The sequence below is a fragment of the Dermochelys coriacea genome, chromosome 3 (genome assembly GCF_009764565.3).
Source record: "Dermochelys coriacea isolate rDerCor1 chromosome 3, rDerCor1.pri.v4, whole genome shotgun sequence".
In the NCBI taxonomy this organism is placed as follows: domain Eukaryota; kingdom Metazoa; phylum Chordata; order Testudines; family Dermochelyidae; genus Dermochelys; species Dermochelys coriacea.
In genome coordinates this window covers 166,014,595-166,032,766 of record NC_050070.1, presented here as the reverse complement: position 1 = coordinate 166,032,766, position 18,172 = coordinate 166,014,595, and the positions used below count along the sequence as shown (strand labels likewise).

The 18,172-nt window shown below is 37.8% G+C and overlaps 1 protein-coding gene across 8 annotated transcripts in view; it reads right to left on the bottom strand.

Moving 5' to 3' along the window:
* Positions 1 to 18,172, bottom strand: part of ESRRG (estrogen related receptor gamma) — a 522,927-nt gene that overhangs the window by 52,047 nt on the left and 452,708 nt on the right. For all 8 annotated transcript variants that reach the window (XM_043511752.1, XM_038397483.2, XM_038397484.2 and 5 more), the window contains 2 exons: positions 15,787 to 15,897; positions 11,128 to 11,289 (listed from right to left, as the gene is read on the bottom strand). In XM_043511752.1, the coding sequence (XP_043367687.1) occupies positions 11,128 to 11,289; positions 15,787 to 15,897 (273 nt within the window). The remainder of the gene's footprint in view (positions 1 to 11,127; positions 11,290 to 15,786; positions 15,898 to 18,172) is intronic.

The following is an 18,172-nucleotide window of genomic DNA, read 5'->3' as shown; positions in this document are numbered from 1 at the left end:
GGATTTAGAGGCCTTCTTACACCTGACATTGCTGAGCAATCTCAACCCTCAGTACTTACAATTGGAATTAAAGGAACGCAACACCTCACATAAGGAGGGATCAATTCTACGAAGTGCTGAACACTGCAGCAAGGTGCGGAGTGCCCTACACACCCACTGACGTCAGTGAGAGTTGAGGCCTGTCAACTGCTTTCAGGATGAAGCCTTTAATGAGTAGCACAGATTGATTATTAAATTAAGAAATTTCTCTTGTGTCTGGCTACAATAAAGTGTCATAAGTTAAGGGAGAAAAAGCTCTTGGAAATGTTATTCAACGTTACAGAACATGTGCAGTCTGCACATTTTCAAATAAAAAGGAAAGTTCTACAGGGTTTATTTGTTTTAAGTAAAAATAAATACTACTACTAAATACTACTGTGTGCAATTCACTCCAGAGGGTTTGAAACCTGGAGAGTGAATTAAAAATATCAAGGGAAACAAGCTTAATAGTTACTGCCCAGTAAGTATTCATTTTAGGTAATTAAATAAATGAGTATTTAGAACCCAACATGTAAGGCTAATTCTCTTTTTTATATACATATATCAAGCATTGCTCGAAAAAGAAGCTTACTGTTAGCACTGGAAACATAAGTTCACAAAGCTCTTGTATGATCCAGCTGATGCAGAAGGAGATTACAGATGACTGATTTTTAAAAACTGCTGACTCTGTTGATCAGATTGGTCCAAGTCTTGCCATTAGCACCCATATGCTCTTTTTTCCTCTCCCCCCTATATCCATGCCCAGGTCAGCATGTGCCCTGCCAGAAACGTGCTGATGGGCTAAGGGGGCCTTGCAATTCAGGTAATTAATCCTATTCTAATGTAGGTTAAGCAGGTGTGAAGCCTACCTCATCCAGAGAGAAAGTAGATGCTGTTTAGAGGCACGCTTGGAATTACAGTATTTAGTTGGTCTCAGATGACTTCAGGAAACTAGACCAGTCTGTGCTGCTGACCTAGTCATACAGGTGTAAACCTGTCTGCTCTAAATCCAGTCTGAGCAACTGGCTCTTCCCCCCTACCCTGGATTTACAGTGTCAACAACACATGGCTATAAAACTAGCCTCCTCTTCCCCACCCATATCGAAGTAAATACACTTTTGTTGGAGGCAAAGCTAGATGATAACTGTAACCTGTTGGGTTTTACAATTAACTAGACTTGTTGCAATATGTTGAGGGATGTGTTGATTTAATTTTACTACTTCAAATCCAATATGTGAATTGATCAGTTTCAACATACAGCACTTGTGATCTTATGGAAAAAATGATCAGGGAGTGCGTTAGGCTTTTAAAATCATCTAAAAATCTTTCTGTGTTCGGAAGCCTTCATATTCTTTCTGATTCTGGTTGAAATAGCTCTATAAGCAGGGAGGGAAAACCAGCAACAAAAGTGTTATTTATTATAAATAAAAAGTCCAAAAGCGCAACCCTCCTGACTCGTGTAAATAATATTCACTCATCCAAGGTAGGATTGTGGGATCGGGCTCACGTGTCTTAGCCTGTTTTAGAGTAAGTAAACCTCCTGCCTTGAGCTGAGTATTTCTCATTTGCTCATCTCAGAAAGAATTGGCCTTCCTTGTCTATTGACTGTATGGTGTAAGTTGTTTGGGAAATGAAGCACCCTAAAAGATTATTTCAGCAATTTAAATTAGTATTTTATAGCACTCTCCTAATTAGCAGTCATTTAAAATGGTTGGAAATTGCACTAAATTATGGGGGAAACAGCATGATTTTAAGGAAATAATATGCCGGTAAATGCCTAGCATGCCCTGGCATCTCATGTGTGGCACTCCAGATGCTCTCCCATTTGTAAATTCCACTGCTGCTTGAATCTCAGGTCAATTCTGAGGTCAGTTTGTGCTGCAGATACCAGATTAATTTTCTTACAGGGAAGAAAAAATGAAGAGTGTAGTAAAATAAGAAAGGAAATAGGATACACTGATACATTTAGACTCTCTTCTGGTAATAAGGTTAATTCTGTATTGGCTAGGAAAAATGAAAACTGTAAGACAGGCACCTGCAGTGAGCGTGGAGCTAATCTACTGAACGCGTAGTCACACAAATAATCAGTACTAATGTGAATATTATGGTCCCATAAGTGGGACTACCTGCTTAAGGCTCAACTCTGCAAGGTGCTGCACTTCTCAGCTCTCATTGGCATAGGGACTACTGATGTGAGTCGATTCCTAGATGAAGTATATGGCACAGCTCAACTGACTTCAATTAAGATACATCAAATTACACCATCTGGGTCATAGAATTGTGTGTGTGAATATATATTTTCCTCTAGAATTTCTCATTTTAATTATTCCATTTTTTAACAAGTATAAACGATTCTTGTGTTCTTCTTTTCAATTTAAAATCTATTCCAGGGGTGGCCAAACTTGCTAATCCTCCAAGCTGCAAATGACAATCTTCAGACGTTCGAGAGTCGAGGCATGCCTGCTGGGGGTTGGCGCTTTAGCCCCGCAGGAGGCGCTTGCTGGGGTTCGGGGCTTCAGCCCCGTTCCTGCTGAAACTCCAAGCCCTGGCAGGCACACCCCATGAGGCTGAAACCCCTACCCCACTACCCCCTCTGCAAGGCAGAGGTCCTGCGCTCCGCCCGCCCCCAGTCTGGTAGGTGGAGAGTGGGGGGGCATAGGGGACTCCGCAAGCCACACTTTAACTATAAAAGAGACACATGTGGCTCGCGAGCCACAGTTTGGCCACCCCATATCTATTCTTTTGGTGATCTCAAAGCCCTAAAATGCTCAGTAGAAATCCAAAACCTAATGTGTTAATGATGTGAGATTAAGGTTTGTTCAATTTCCCCTCTCATTTCTACCCCACAACTTTGAACCCTTTTAAATAGGAAAAATGCAATTGTGTATTCTCAATCCAATGGGCAACTCAGTAATTCACCTCTTTTGTCTAATAAGGAAGCAGACTGTGTAAGTCAGTCCATATGTCACCTAAGGTAACATACTTTCCAGATTTTGTTATGCAAATTATGACCAGAAAAATATTGCTAATTTTTTTTTGCTCTGGCATTTAAGATCCAAATAATGTCTGTTTCTATTTTAAGAAATACAATTGGGCACTGCCATTATTTGATGTTCATTTGTTATCATTTCATTAACCATTTATTATTTTTTAAAGTGCCACAGAAGTGAACAGCATTATTTACACAGTGATAGAGGTAGCAAAATATTTTGCAAAAATTTACTAATTTCACATTTCATTATAAAATTATTTGGAAACCTTTACATCTTTTGTTTAATACAATTATTATCAATAGGTATAAAACAGGATTCCATATATGTAGCATGAAGAAAATATGATGAATACTGGAAGGAAATCTTCCACTTTGCTATGTAAAACTTGTTCTCCAAGTCTGTAATATAAGAAAATAATTTTCCACATCATTTTAAAATACATATGTTTTCAGATTAGCCTGTAATATGACATAGAAACCGTCTCTTTTATGCTTCAAGTATCCAGCTGCCACACAATTTATATCTCTTTCCTCTCCTCTTTGTTTTTCAGCCATTTTCCCTGAATGTCAAAGCCAATTTAGTGCATTTCACTTTGCTGAATAAATCAGAGGCGAAATCCTTGCTAAAAGTGAAAATTTGATTTGCTAAAAGGAGCTTAGGGCAACTATTAATCAATATATCCAGAGTGTCAAAGCTAAGGCCATGATAGACATACATTCATTTGGAGATTGGTTGAGGCAGATAAAGGGGGACACTGGAGGGGGGGGGAAAGGGCAACAACCAGACTGTGCATGTGTTGTTGGGGGGAGGGTTGCTTTAAAAAGGGGGAAAGGATTCTGATTCTGAGAGAAACTGATTTTATTGAAGGATTTAAGCATTTTTAAAGGCTTTGTTTTAATGAAGAGTAAATAAATAAGTGGTGAGCTGAAAGTTCTTCTGTGATCTGATCAACTGAACTATTTTTTTACAATGTTCTTTCAGTTGACAGACAATGGATGTTAAAACGGAAAGCAGCAGGAGTTACTTGTACAAGTTTCACTGGATGTCTTTCTATCAAGCTCTTTTGTGTCGTATAGAATATTTATTTTATATTTAACCATAAGACTTGGAATGGATAGATGACTAGGCATGCAAGAGTTTCTTTTCATTTATTTAATACTAGTCATAGATGTCAGAATTGATAATATCAGAAACTGAAGTCCTGTGTTTATGCACACGACAGGCACAGAACACCAGCAGGACAAACTTCCTCACATCCCCCATCCGAGTGTGCCTCATCCTTATCTGGAACCAATCTTCCCTGAACAGCAGACGTGCTAATATTGTGTGCATCTGTTATTGCACTTGGGCCTGCTCCTGTTCCCGTCAAAGTCAATGGAGGTTTTGTGGTTGATTTCAGAAGGAGTGGGAGCAGGTCCCTAGAGTTTTTTGTGCCAGATCCACAGATCTCAGATGAATATTCCAAATACTTTTAAAATAAACATCTCGTACAAGAGAGAAAAAAGACCTGTCCATGACTGTCATTTCTACCACTACCACTTCCCCATTTTTATTTGAAAACACTGCGTACTTTTGTTAGCGTGCGTGCCTTATAATACATCTTCTCATACAGACCCACGGGCAGTGGTGTAGGCTACCTTAGCAGCACTTCTAAAAATTTCCCCCCAATTTGCTAACCCTAGTTCAGTTCCACCAGCGTTAGCAATGTTGATGTACCAACGCAGTGTAGATGAGCTGCTGGAATTGTAAGCACAGTGTTGGAGCAGGGTTACACAGCATGGTGCTTAAAACATGGGCAGCGGCTGGCAGCCCATCCACACGAAGGCTCCAAGATTCCAATTTGCCTTTTAGTGTCCTCCAAGTTGCTAAGAGAAACACTATGGAGTGCTCATATGAACGCATAATATAAGCACATATTCATATAAATGTATCTCCACAGTTATCTATAATAGTCACAGTGGAACCCTCTGATATAGTGAAATTCAGGGAGAGACAGTTCAAGGAAATCTGGGGCTCATGAGAAGCTGCTTGACTTAGATCCCTGCCTGTAAGCCCAGTCAGTGACCTTCTCCCATGACTCGAATGCCATTTAAACTGTGGGTTGGGGGAGGAGGTAAAATACCATAGGGAAATAGTTCTTATGTCCAGATCCCGTGTGCATGCTTGTGGAAGGGGGTTAAAGGAAGAGTGGATAATGTTTTTCTGTTGAAGAGGAGACAAGGGGAACTTGCAAAGTGTCCAAGACAGTGCAGGGATAAAAAACAAGATGTCCTGATTCCCCAGGAGGCTCAAGTTATTATCACTACAGAGCTGTCAGGCTGCATGAAGCAGCTCATACTCCATACCATGTAGCAGCTCATATTCCATACCATGTAGCATGAGCAGTAAATACCACATTAGCACTTCCACTTGTTTCTGAAGGGACAGGGACTCCAGAACCTGGGGATTGCTGTGCAGCTGCAAAATTGGAAGTATTGCCTAAAATGACCCTGAATTCAGCTAATAGCACAATAGACAGTGGAAGGAATGGGTGCACAGTGGGGCTCTGTATCCACTCCACAAAGGCCTGCAGAAAGAGGACTATGGAGACAGACTGGGAGGCTGGTCAATGGATATGTGATTATACATACCTAGTGGTCAAAGTGCTGCAGAGAGGTTGAAGTAAAGGCAAGTAAAGGAGAGGCTGTAAGGGTATGCTGCCTGGAAGGTGGGAGGTGAAGTGCATACATGCAGCCCCATGTAATTTTCCCACAAAAAATCCCAGCCTGTCTCGGAAGTCTTTTGGGTCTATATGGAGTTAGTTCTGCATGTGCACTGGACCCTGGCTACTGTAAAACTCCATCTATTGTGAAGTAACATGGAAGTTCAACTTTTTTCATTTACTCTTTCTATGACACAATGATTTATATATAATAAACACACACACTTTAGGGTACACACAGTATATGTGAGAGTATGTGCATAAATACATATATACACACACCTTCCACTACATATACACATAGGATACATTGCTGGAACACTTTAAAGTGATTATTTCCAGCTTCTTCTTTATGTCTTTACCCACATTTTTATCACACAGAGTGGCATTTCTGGAGCAGATGATGAGTAAAGGGCAGTTTAAAAATGGCAACTCTACAGCGAATCATATTCTTGTTCAGTTTTAGAATGTTAAACTACACCTCTGAGAGCTGCTTTGGAAAGGAAAGCTTAAATATTGTCCTCTACACAGAGTGTATTGGAAAAATAATGTTTCATAAAACATTAACATTAGCACTAAAATATTCAAAACATTCTTGGATCTGCTCCAGCAAAAATCGTACCCTCATGTAGTACCCCTTTTAAATACCAGGACAGTGACTATTTTTACCTATACCTGTAATGGAATATTGTTAATTCCTGGCAAAATAGGAACACATTTGAAAGCAAGCAAGTTTAATTTATGAAATTGTGTAACTAGTTAATTTTTGATAGATTAGCCCAGTGTAGTCATTTCAACCAAATTTTTCATTTTAAGTGCGAAAACTTGATTTCTATGGTCTGGTTGGTGTTTTTTCATGCATGCAAATTTTTTTTAGAGAACATTTTGTCCCTTTAGCTTCCTGTTATGTACAGTTTTAAGAGCTTAATGTTTCCTGCCTCCACTTAGAGTAAGAGAACATTGCACATTTTTGCTGAATGTCAATGAGACAGTTACATTACAGAAATGGTGCCTGAGTGACTCTGAAACTGTGACTAGACATCAGCAGAATCCCATCCCACACTGGAGAATAGCTTAATTAATTCAATATGCCCAAAATAAAATGCCCCCCCCCAACCCAAAGCAAAGGGGAGGGCCCCAACCACACGTAACCCATTGCGTGAAACAGCTGTCTGTTATGTAAAAAAAAATGTCTAGCACAGCTCCATAAATATATTTAGGCCATTTATATAGGTCAACTAATGTGGATTTTGTCTCATCAGGCAGGAGATGAAGCAGCCTCAGTGTCTCCCTAAGCACCTTCAGCATTTTGCTAACTAAGTTACAGTACATAGGAATATTTTAATCTGACAGAAAGAACAACAATAGGTCTGACTGCTGGGCTGATAATCTTCTTATCACACCCTGTGAAACCTAGCTCTAATATTTGACGGAGCCTCCATTACTTGGCAACCCATTCTAAAAAGGCCAACAATAGAGAGAGAGAGAGAGAGAGAGAGAGAGAATGAAGTGGACTGTGCAAGTACCTCCATATCTACATAAAAGAGATTAGAGGCGACAGCATTCCATTTTACAGCTCAATCATATTGTGTTAGCATGCGCTTATCCGAGCGCGGATGAAATTGAAAGAGAAATAAAAAAGAGTTAGGCAGATAGGAACCAGAAAAGCGAGGCATGAGCAATTTCAAGGATATAAAAGGATGCTAATGGCGGGGCCCTGTCATTCTTAAAAAGGGCTATTAGGGCACCATCATCTGTTCTTGTGCCCTTACGCTCCTCTAACTAAAGTCAAGCATTTCTTAATACCATTGTGCTCTTTTTCTTCTTCAGATAAGACATGGTCATGTTTCATAACAACACACTTCCCATTTATTTGATTTATTAAGGTGAATAGACTAATTCTATTTGCTGATAGAGCTTTTCCATACATATTTTTCTTTCAATATTTCCTTCTGTAGAACCGTACCCTTTTTGTTCAGAAAAAGCAGCTGTAGAGAATATTCCCAATAATTCAGAAGTTCTAATGATCTGAAGATAGCATAGTAATTTAATAAAATTTTAGAGCAAATTTTAGGAGATGACCTCCACAGAGAATGGTGTGGATGGTGGGATCAAATGTGTACAGCACTTTACTTTCTGTAGATAACTTCAAGAAATAATTCTTCTTTATAATGGCTGAAATGTTATTTTTTTCCACAATGAAGTTGTCTTTCAAAATATAAAGGTTTCCATTGAATTACAATGCATTACAGCTAAGTCTTTTATTGGTTCAAATACAACTCAAATGAAAGGGCCTTTAATCATGTTACACCTGAAGAAATTACTGCACTAAAGCAAGATCTGGTGTAGCCACGTAATGGGCCAAATTCACTCCCATATAATGCCACTGTGTTCAATGGATAGCACCAAAGGTTTATTTGGCTGACTATTACTATATCAAAATTCATACCTTTGTTGCTCTTTGTTCCTTTTATGACTTGTCCCTTTTCCCAGTTCCACTGTATCACTGCCTATAATAACATGTGCTGGCACAGGCAACAGCAGGGTTGCACCACTGCAGGCTTCTCTACAGTTGTTCTGCGCCAATGCCAGTCATTAGGTAAGCTCTGGCAGCCCAAGTTCAGCAGCACTCCATCATTCAAAACCAAACTAAAAACCTTCTGATCATGCTCATAACATTTGCCCTTTAGCATGTCAAGCCCTTCCTCATTTTGATTTTTATGTTCTAAAGCAACAAGCACAGATTTTATCATTGACTTCAGCTTATCAGAAGGCTTAGGAAAGGATTGCCTTTGTTTGCTATTTAGGTTATATTTTTTTTACCCAAATGGGGTCAAGCAAGTAACTGTAGATAGTGCAGCTTTACCATGGCAGGTGTGTTTTTGACTTTGTCTCACAAGACAGGGCTGGCCTACTACAGAAGTTTTCCTCAGCTAGTTCAGATTGCGGGTCTTAAATTTAAAATGCCAGGTTACAGTGTCCAATAGCTTTTCATGCTAACTACAGACACTGAATTGTTTTTAAAAGATTGCTCACTTTCTCAACTCCCCCCATACTCCAAAAGAAAGCTATGCAACATATTCACAAATCAAACTGATAAAAGATCTTGGGGCAATCATCGTGGTGTGTGACTGACTTCTAGCTCCAGTGCTTTATTTCAGTTAGACTAATGTAGGTATCTTCTGAAGATGAAGCTCAAACTCACCTATTTAACTAGTTTTGACTTAATTTGGGGTGCTTTATTAGCAACCACTGTAAGACAAAGTAGCTAGTTTAATACAGAGTGATGTTTAAATTAGTTTACAATTTGCTTGGGCTCATCTAGAACTGCTCTGAACAAAGCCATTCAGAAATGTCAGCTGTGTTCCTAACCACTGTAACAAATTGTTGCCTTAATGCTGCACACCTAATGACTTCAAATTAGCTTCACTGCGATATTGCCTGACAGTTCGTTACGACTGTTAGCAACATAGCTGGCGTATCATGACCAATAAATTGGTTTCAGTGTGGGCTGGGAAAGGGACTTCCATCAATTTGATTAAAGAAATTACTGTAGCATTCAAAGCATAAAGACAAACTAGTTTAAGGAGACAGAAATAAGTTAACTGTACCAGAAAAACATTGCTCATGATCCAAAAGCTTGTTTATAAACCATTTGTGGTACAAACTTTGAACAAATACATTTCATCTGGGCAGAATATGAAATATTTCAGCATGTGTAGGATACCATCTCCCTACAGAAGTAAAATTATGCTTTAGAAGCATATTGATTATTAATTATTATTTATTATCTGTACTGTATTAGGACCAGAAGCCCAAGTAGAATTGGGGTCCAACTGTTCTTGACATATAGAAAAATGAAAACCCAACACTTAAGTGTTGAGTCACTACCACAAGAAATGCTTAAAACAAAAGAATCTCAGGAATAAAGTAACATACTGAAATGTAGATGTTTACTATCTGCTGATCCATGTATAAATAAGATCCAGTATTCTGGCTTGCTGAATGTATATATGTAATCTATACAGTCTATTAATATTACAATAAGGGTGCCATTTCTGATGGTATTAGAAATATGCATTATTTTTTAACTTTGAGAAACAGAAAGTTGCCTGGATTACGCATTCACATTAAGGTGAATCAGAGAATTCCATGGGGTAAAATGAAATCTAAAAGGACATTGCTACATTGGCTATAGCAATTAAAAGTACATCCGTCCTCGTTGTGAATGGTTCGTATTCTGAGGCTCCAATATGGCAATTAGCTGACTGAAATGCACAAATATTTCCAGTTATCTTGCTAGAATACTAAGATGATTATAATAAAATAAATAACATAAATAAAAAGCTAACACTTTTTTCATATGTTTCTGAAAGGTGAGAGACTGACAGCCCTGGAGAGTGTATTTGTTTATTAACCCATAGTATGACTTCATTACACATTAAGCAGGGGTGGAGGAGAGGGCGTTGTCCGGTTGCTAGAGGAAGGTGCATATCTCTTTAAGGAATAAAGAGGCCCAGAGTGAGTTTGCAGCAGCCTCAGAGCAGGTCAGCATGGGGATATTGACCCATTGCCCCAGGTGACTGGAAGAAAGGGGAGGTTACATAGGCACATGTCGGACTAGAGAAACCCGCTTTTACCTGGACCTGGCACAGCCAAACAACCGGTACAAGTGTCTCAAACACTGCATTGAAAACATGCTTCAGACCTGACCTGGAAGATCCACAAATCTTTGCTCTGAGAGATTATTTCTGCTACCCACTGTCTCTGTTAAGATTGCTAATTAGCTTTAATAATAGTATGTTATTGTGTGATGTGGATACTGGTCCATCTTGCACAGACCAAGGAAATATTGAGATACAGTGTGGTTATCTTGTGCTGTACTGCCACTTCCCCAACTCCTGCTAGCATAGCGGTGGAGAGGGATAGTGGCCAGGATTCCTCTATTTCACACTGAACTTCAGTTGCATTTTTTACCATTTTGTGGTGTTTACAGTGCAGCCTTCAGATTGCTCTAATCTGGTGCAGAGGAACTAGCCTTGTATAAAGTTTTAAAGAGCGTGCTTTGAGATGTCTTTGAACACACATCTCTCACTAGTGCCCTGTGCAGTTCAGCTGCACCTGAGATCTGGTCCTCTTTAATAAAAAACACGTTAAAACATTCATTCACTTATACCTCTACTAATACCATTTAATAGTAAGAATAATACCATGTCCAGCACAGGATATATTGTAACCAACATTCCTGTAATGACCCTGCAGTCTTAAACATAAAACTTTATAAATCTGTCATCCCATTTTGTCACTGTAATGTAATAATCTGTGTGCTGATTTTCAGGCAGTCATTGTTTTACAACTATATATATATATAGAGAGAGAGATAAATAGATACTATACATAATATATATTATGTACCTGGAATATGTTTAGCCCATCCAATGATGACCACCAGTTCTCTGTCTGCCAGGTCACAAAGTGTGGTGAGCGCTTTGATGTCACTATCTGGAACAGTGGGGTCAGGCATGGCATAGATCTTCTCTGGTTCAGCAACCAGCAAATGGGAGACAATCTTGTTATCTGTAAAAATGGACCAGAATGCTACAAGATCACCAACAGTGTTACCCTATTTTTTCTAACAGGTGAATTAAGTTTCACATTAGCTTAAAAACAGTGACCACATTTAACCCGTGTGGCTCTATTAACTCCACAAAGGAGTTACAGCAGAGATTAACTGGGGCCCATATAAACATTTTCAGCAAACATGACTCATTTATTGTACGTAAATTACAAATAAAATAATATGCATGGGATGCACAAATACAATTATTACATCATAACATTTGGAATAAAATTGTCATTGACAAAACTTTTAGGTATTGAAATAAGTTTTAGGTTTTGCAAATTGAGACTTTTTCTGTTATTTATATTTTTGGATATAGTGTTTTTAAGAAGAGCTGCACATTGCCTGAATAAAAATAACACAGACAATTAACAAATAGTTAAATCCTTAAAATCTGAAACCTCTGTTGCCATTCTTTATCTCAGATGTCAGAGTCAAACTGTCCTAATACATGTAATCGCACGAGTTTCTGAGCAACTATCACCCTATATATGTTATAGTACCTATAGCCTGCTCTTTTAAAATGATACTAAGATTTGTGGTCCCAGGGGCTTGTTTTCTAGGAACAAAATGCTACTGCCTGTATTTGTGCTACTCTGTAATGCAGAACCTCAGAATCTCACCCAAAACTAGCTTCTTTTAATTTAATCAGGAGTGAGCTGATACTCCTTTCATTTACAGATAAAATCAGGAGTAACTCCATTAAAATCAAGGGAAATATACCAATGTAAAACAAGTGTAAGTGATGTCAGAATTAGGCCCTATTTGAGAAAACTCTTTTGTACACAAAAATGTTGTATTATTTTGGAATACTTTTTAATATCTGTAACATTTTCATCTTTTTCATATTTATTTTGCATACAGTTGAATCCTGTGATTTATATGGAGCAATCAGTTATATTAGAATGAACAGTCAAAAAAGAAACAGCAAGAAAAACTGCCTGGGCTTATTACAGGACACCCACAACTCTACAGTATACAAGCAGCAAACACATAAAATCTGTCAGTATTAAACGGTATATAGAGGCTTTAATTTGAGATGCAAAAAGAATCCTTTTTATTAATTCTTTAGAAGCCTGATCCACCTCCCAGAGAACTCAGTAGAAAGACATCAGTGGGAGATGGATTGGGCCCTTAAGTCTTCTATACGTTTCCCAAAATATGCAGCCAGGTGTCCTACCTTTTAATGATAGGTATATCTTGTAGCATACCTGAAATGTATCAGCCAGACATAAAGCATATGTTCTTAGAGCCCAAATAGTAGCCCTTTAGAGGACTTAGACTAAACCTTTCAGTCCCTTGGGATAAACAATCATGTGGCTTGACATATATAGGGTTAGATCTCAAGAAGATTGTCTAGCACCCTCAACTCTCTCTGACTGCCAAGAAAGCTGATGGAGTTGATATTTTTTTCCTGCTTCAAAATGTCAGATATAGGCCCTACTGTCCTCATAGGAAAAACTACAACTGAAATAAATGGGAGTTTGACTTGCATAGCGACTGCAGGACAGGTTCCAAGATATCTGCTCATGTCAGATTTCCCTAAATATCCTTCCTTGATTCTGATTTCTGATGCTTTATCACTCTTTTGTGACACTGACTCCTTGATTCTGATCTATTTTCAGTAGTATTTTAGCCTTATTACAAATTTGTGATACATGTAAGTCCTTCATAAAATAAGTGCAAGACCCAGCTGGAAAGCATTCCATCAAGTATGTTTTATTGCAAGGGGATGGATTCAGGTTTATAAGATCTATAGGAGCTAGGCCAACTAAATAATTATTTATTTCAATATTCTATTTATTATCAAACTGATTAACAGGCAATTTTAATATTATTTTAAAATGTCAGTTGGTAATTTTAACGGAGAGTAGCAAATAGTTTTTCAACATAATATTCTTTTTTTTTAATGAACAGATGCTTTATTTGGTTTTTTGATTGTTTAACTTATTAGAAAACATCATTCTTTCCAAAAGTTAAAGATTACAGCATATTTTCTCAAGAATTTAACAACAAACCCATATGCAGTGAAAAGCAAAGTAACAAAATTCTATTTTTCTTATTACTTATTTGCAAAAAATGTATAAATGGATCCAGCATTCATATTGTAATGCATGAAGATGGGGACATAAACCATATATTTAAAATTATAGTATATTAGTGAACAAGATCTCCAGATTGCTAAGGTAAATGTCCACAAATTCAGTTTTTCTGAATTCAGACTCACACAAGGAACAGACTGGAAATCTTCTTTTTTAAAATAACAGCATCTTCATCAAATGTTTGCTTCTTGCAGATGGTTCAAGAATAGTGTACATTTTCATTTCTGCTTCACAAAATCTCCACTTTCATTATTCTGACAACACAACAAGACCTGAAGGCAGGCCACTAGATTCTGTAGATAAGAAAAGAAATGCAAAAAAGAGCAGAAAGAGGTCTGTCTAAGAGACCTCCTAATCCCTGTTATTTCACTACAGAGAAAAAGGCTACATGTATTGAAGCATGGTTTAGTACAGGGCATAGGGAAATTCTGAATGTTCTCAGAAATCCCCATCACGCAGGAAATTGAATAGCCATGAGCACTGTTTCTAGGTAAATCTTATTTAATGTTTCCCTAATTAGAATCAATAGAACCCAATTTTCATTCCTGTGTCTTTGTTATGCACAAACTATCAGTCAGGGTCCAGAAAATCTCCCAGGCTACTTCCTCAATAAAACCGATTCAATTGTTCCCTGACACTTATCTGACAGGATACAAAAATTAAGTTTTGCAAGTGTTTGTAATTGGTTGAACTAAGGAAAATTAACAGAAGCCTTTAGATAATAATGATTAATAAGGAGATTAGTTTATCTCAGACAAATGGAGTTTACTGAAATTGGTGGTTATCTTCTTAAAGGTATTGTAATACACTACTTCCCAATAATCTCAGGTTTACACACAGTTTCTTGGATGCTTCAGCACAACAGTGTTAACCTATGCCTATATTAAAGGACTGGAATATTTTTTGTATACTAGGAGGCTATCAACATTTCAACTCAATAACAACATAAAATAAATGAAAAAACTGGCAATCTGTGTAGCCAGCAAAACTAAACCTCTAATGAAATTAAGCCTTAGAGTTTATTACATTTTATTGTATTATCAGAAAGTTTTTATTATAATTTGAAAAATCTGCTTAATGCAGCCCTAGATTGTATTTACAGAATGGTGGAACAGCTTATGCAGGCTGAGAAGATGATGCCAGATTGGACAATTGAAGGTATAATCAGCATAATGTTTTTTGGAAAGGCAAAAGGAAACTATGCCATATGTTCACTTAAGCCTTAATTTTATGTAAAACTGGTTGTTTTTCCTTTGACATAGCTAAAATGCCCTTTCGCTTACAGTTCAAAGCCTGTTTATTTGCTCTACAGATCCCCATATGCTCATGTGTATTGTACGCAGCAGTGTCCCCTACTGGGGAACATGAGATGAAATAGACACTGTTTTCTACACAGCTAGGTAGTGTCACGGGCACAAAACTTCCATGCTTCTTTTATTTTTCCCTAAATGTGGGGGGTGGGAAGGGTTGTCCCACTTTGATAGCAAAATAGCCTTCTTGACAGTGACAACTGTGTATGGGAATTCTGTGTATGGAAGAGTTCACAAGCACTTGGTAGGAAATTCATACCTTTGTAGGCTAATTCTGTAGTCTCTTGCACTAGAGATATAATGCAATTAAATTTACTTCATGGAATTAGTACAGTTGCTGCTTGAGTTTGTACACGCTGCAGAGCAAAACCTCCAACTATGTTTTGTTAATCGCAAAGAACATGGAACTTGAATTTTAGCAAAGGGATGATCAGCTCTCTCTCTCTCTCTCTCTCTCTCTCTTTAATTTTTTTTCCCAAGGACATTTTTTAAAAAGCTATAATGCCCATAGGGCATCAGAGATAGAACTACCAACCTATGCTTGTTATTAGTGTAGCATATTCCTCTTTCATCTAATGTTAGCTAGTGTGTTAACCTTCTATAGCTATAAATTAATGAGGCTCCTAATGTATTTTCATTGGGAGGTTGAGCAGTCAAACTCATTTAGTTAGTGAAAACTACAAAAATCACTTTCTTGTGAAATCTGAAACTAGAAGCTCCAATGAACTAATGATCACAGTATGAACCGTTTTATGTACCAATGAAAATAAATATAACCTGTAAATGAAAAATGTGCACTGCATAAACCATGCATTAATATGCTTCCACGTGTAAAAAGCTTCATCTGACAGTCTGAGAAAAGATGAAGATAACTAATAAGATTTTTTTAAATGCTCATGTTAACTGCATAACATATAGTGCTTACTGTAGCTCTTTAGGGACAAATTCTTGTCCTAAAGAAGTCAATGGAAGCTTTAAATGGATCCACGAGTTATTGATGTTTTGGACGCAAAGAAAAAGCTGATACATCTGATGTACTTACATGGCTTTTTGGCTGGCTGAACTAGCTGAGGGTTCAGGTATGGGCTATTCTCGGCATCTATTCTGCGCTTGTACTTCTGGCGACCTCCACGTACTCTGTCTAGGCGGACCCCTACAATGGGAAAAATAAACACACACTTATTTAATACTTTCCTTGTGATGCATGTCACATGACAATATTCTACCTAGCGCTTTGAGAGATTTCTGTAGCATAGTCAATGCAAATTTCTTTTCTCACAACCATAATTATTAAAAGCAACAGAAAAAGATATACATACTCATAAGTACTTGCAACCTATTTATATTTTCATACAAACAAGATAAAAGTTTAGACTATAATTTTTTGTTGAGAAGATCATTTCAAAATATTTCAATTATTTTCATAACATCTTGCTACTAACATGCTAAAAGCTCCTGAGACTAGGGTTTGGCCTAGAACTCCTCCAACTGGGGAGATTCTGAGCTGAACAGTCCTCTTCAGTAGAAGCATTGTCAACCTCTATATGTGGTTATACGTGTAAATAGATTTACTAGGCTACTGTTATGAAGCAAAGGACCATGAAGAATGAGAACTTCAGAAACAATTAACACTGAATAGTAGAGCTGTATTTAATTAAGATAGTCTAGAGAATTGACTGCAGTAACTGTAGAGTAACTTCTCGAAGTATTAAAGGGCTACAAACATGGTTTAAAATCCTTCTGAAATGACTCAATAGTAGGGGTTATGTTGGGGTTGCAAAGGATGGAGATCTGCATTCATCTGGATATCAGTAAAGCCAAATCAGCATTTGCATTCCCCTGTCACATTATATACGGCTTAAGTAGTACATTTGTGTTACCTGAGATGTCTAGGCACGGGATTTATATGAACTGAACTTCCTGAAACAAGCTGGAGCTGCTCTAGCAAAAAAAAAAAAAAAAAAAAAAAAGAGGTGGCATTCATAAAGCAACAAATTATTTTTATTTCATTCTGAATCATCCAGCCAGATTCCAGGCAGCCAGAAAAAGTGTCAGTATAACCCTTTAAGTAGGGAACCTCAGCAAGTAAGTAAGGCAACAAGAAAACCAGCGCCAAGCACAAAATTTGTGCCTGCCCTTATGACACGTATTTAACTACTGAAGAACTCAATATGTGACAATGTCCTCACTGCACACTTCTCTTTTCATTATCTGATTAATTATTCCTCTCTCTTCCTTGTGTTTTCACTCCTACTATCATCATATGCTGCTTCTCCGCATCCTTCTTTCTTCATCTTTCCTTCTTTCCAGAGCTGGCTTGAACTCAGAAAAATCTACAAATGATGCGAGCTCCAGTTTGTGAAAGCCCCTTCTGTAGGGCCAGTCCTGTACTTAACATGGGATGTTGGGATCCACTGCTGTCTGGGGCCACTTTTGGCAGGGCTAGAAGAGCAAGAATCAGTGTGCTGTCTATGGACATGCTCTGGTGAAAAAAAAAAGCTAACTGCAAGGGACGATCTATTACTCCTTTTTCCAACCAAAACAGGAGAGAGACTAAATGGATTTTGGTGGAAGAAGGATATTTTAATGCGGGGTCAAAAATCCCACAGCCAGCTCTTCTCTCTTTTACATTTCTTCTGGCCATTTCTCCCTTTCTTTACTTTCTGTTATTCACACACTTAGGTGCTCGAAACACTAGTTGCTGAGGATCGGAAGAAGTTAAGTGAAGGGTCCAATCCTGCAAACTTTTACTCACACAAGTAGACGCCTTACTTGATGCTTCCATTGACTTCAATACTATTGTGAGTAAAGGTTACTAGCATGAGAAAAGATTTGTATTAAAATCAGGCCCTAAGTCAGTAACTACAATACACAACCTACAATTCTATGCAAGAGTTCTCCATGATCTTTGCTAATCATGAAACTATGTAGTGATCTCCAAGCATGGACAGTGTTGCATGAGATCATATGGTTTTAACTGAAATTGTAAATTCGCTTACTTAAACACAGGAAGCACATTTTTGATTAATTACCAATCTAATCTATATACATTTATAAATCACACTATATAAATCATAAAATAAAGACCCACAGAGGTCAAAGCATGATTTGGTACCCACAGAGGTCAAAGGTACCCACAGAGGTCAAAGCATGATTATGACCGAAATCACTATGTATTTATGTATCTATGTATTTACAGTAAGAAAAGCAGTACTTGTGGCACCTTAGAGACTAACAAATTTATTAGAGCATAAGCTTTCGTGAGCTACAGCTCACTTCATCGGATGCATTTGGTGGAAAAAACAGAGGGGAGATTGATATACACACACAGAGAACATGAAACAATGGGTTTATCATACACACTGTAAGGAGAGTGATTACATAAGATAAGCCATCACCAGCAGCAGGGGGGGGAAGGAGGAAAACCT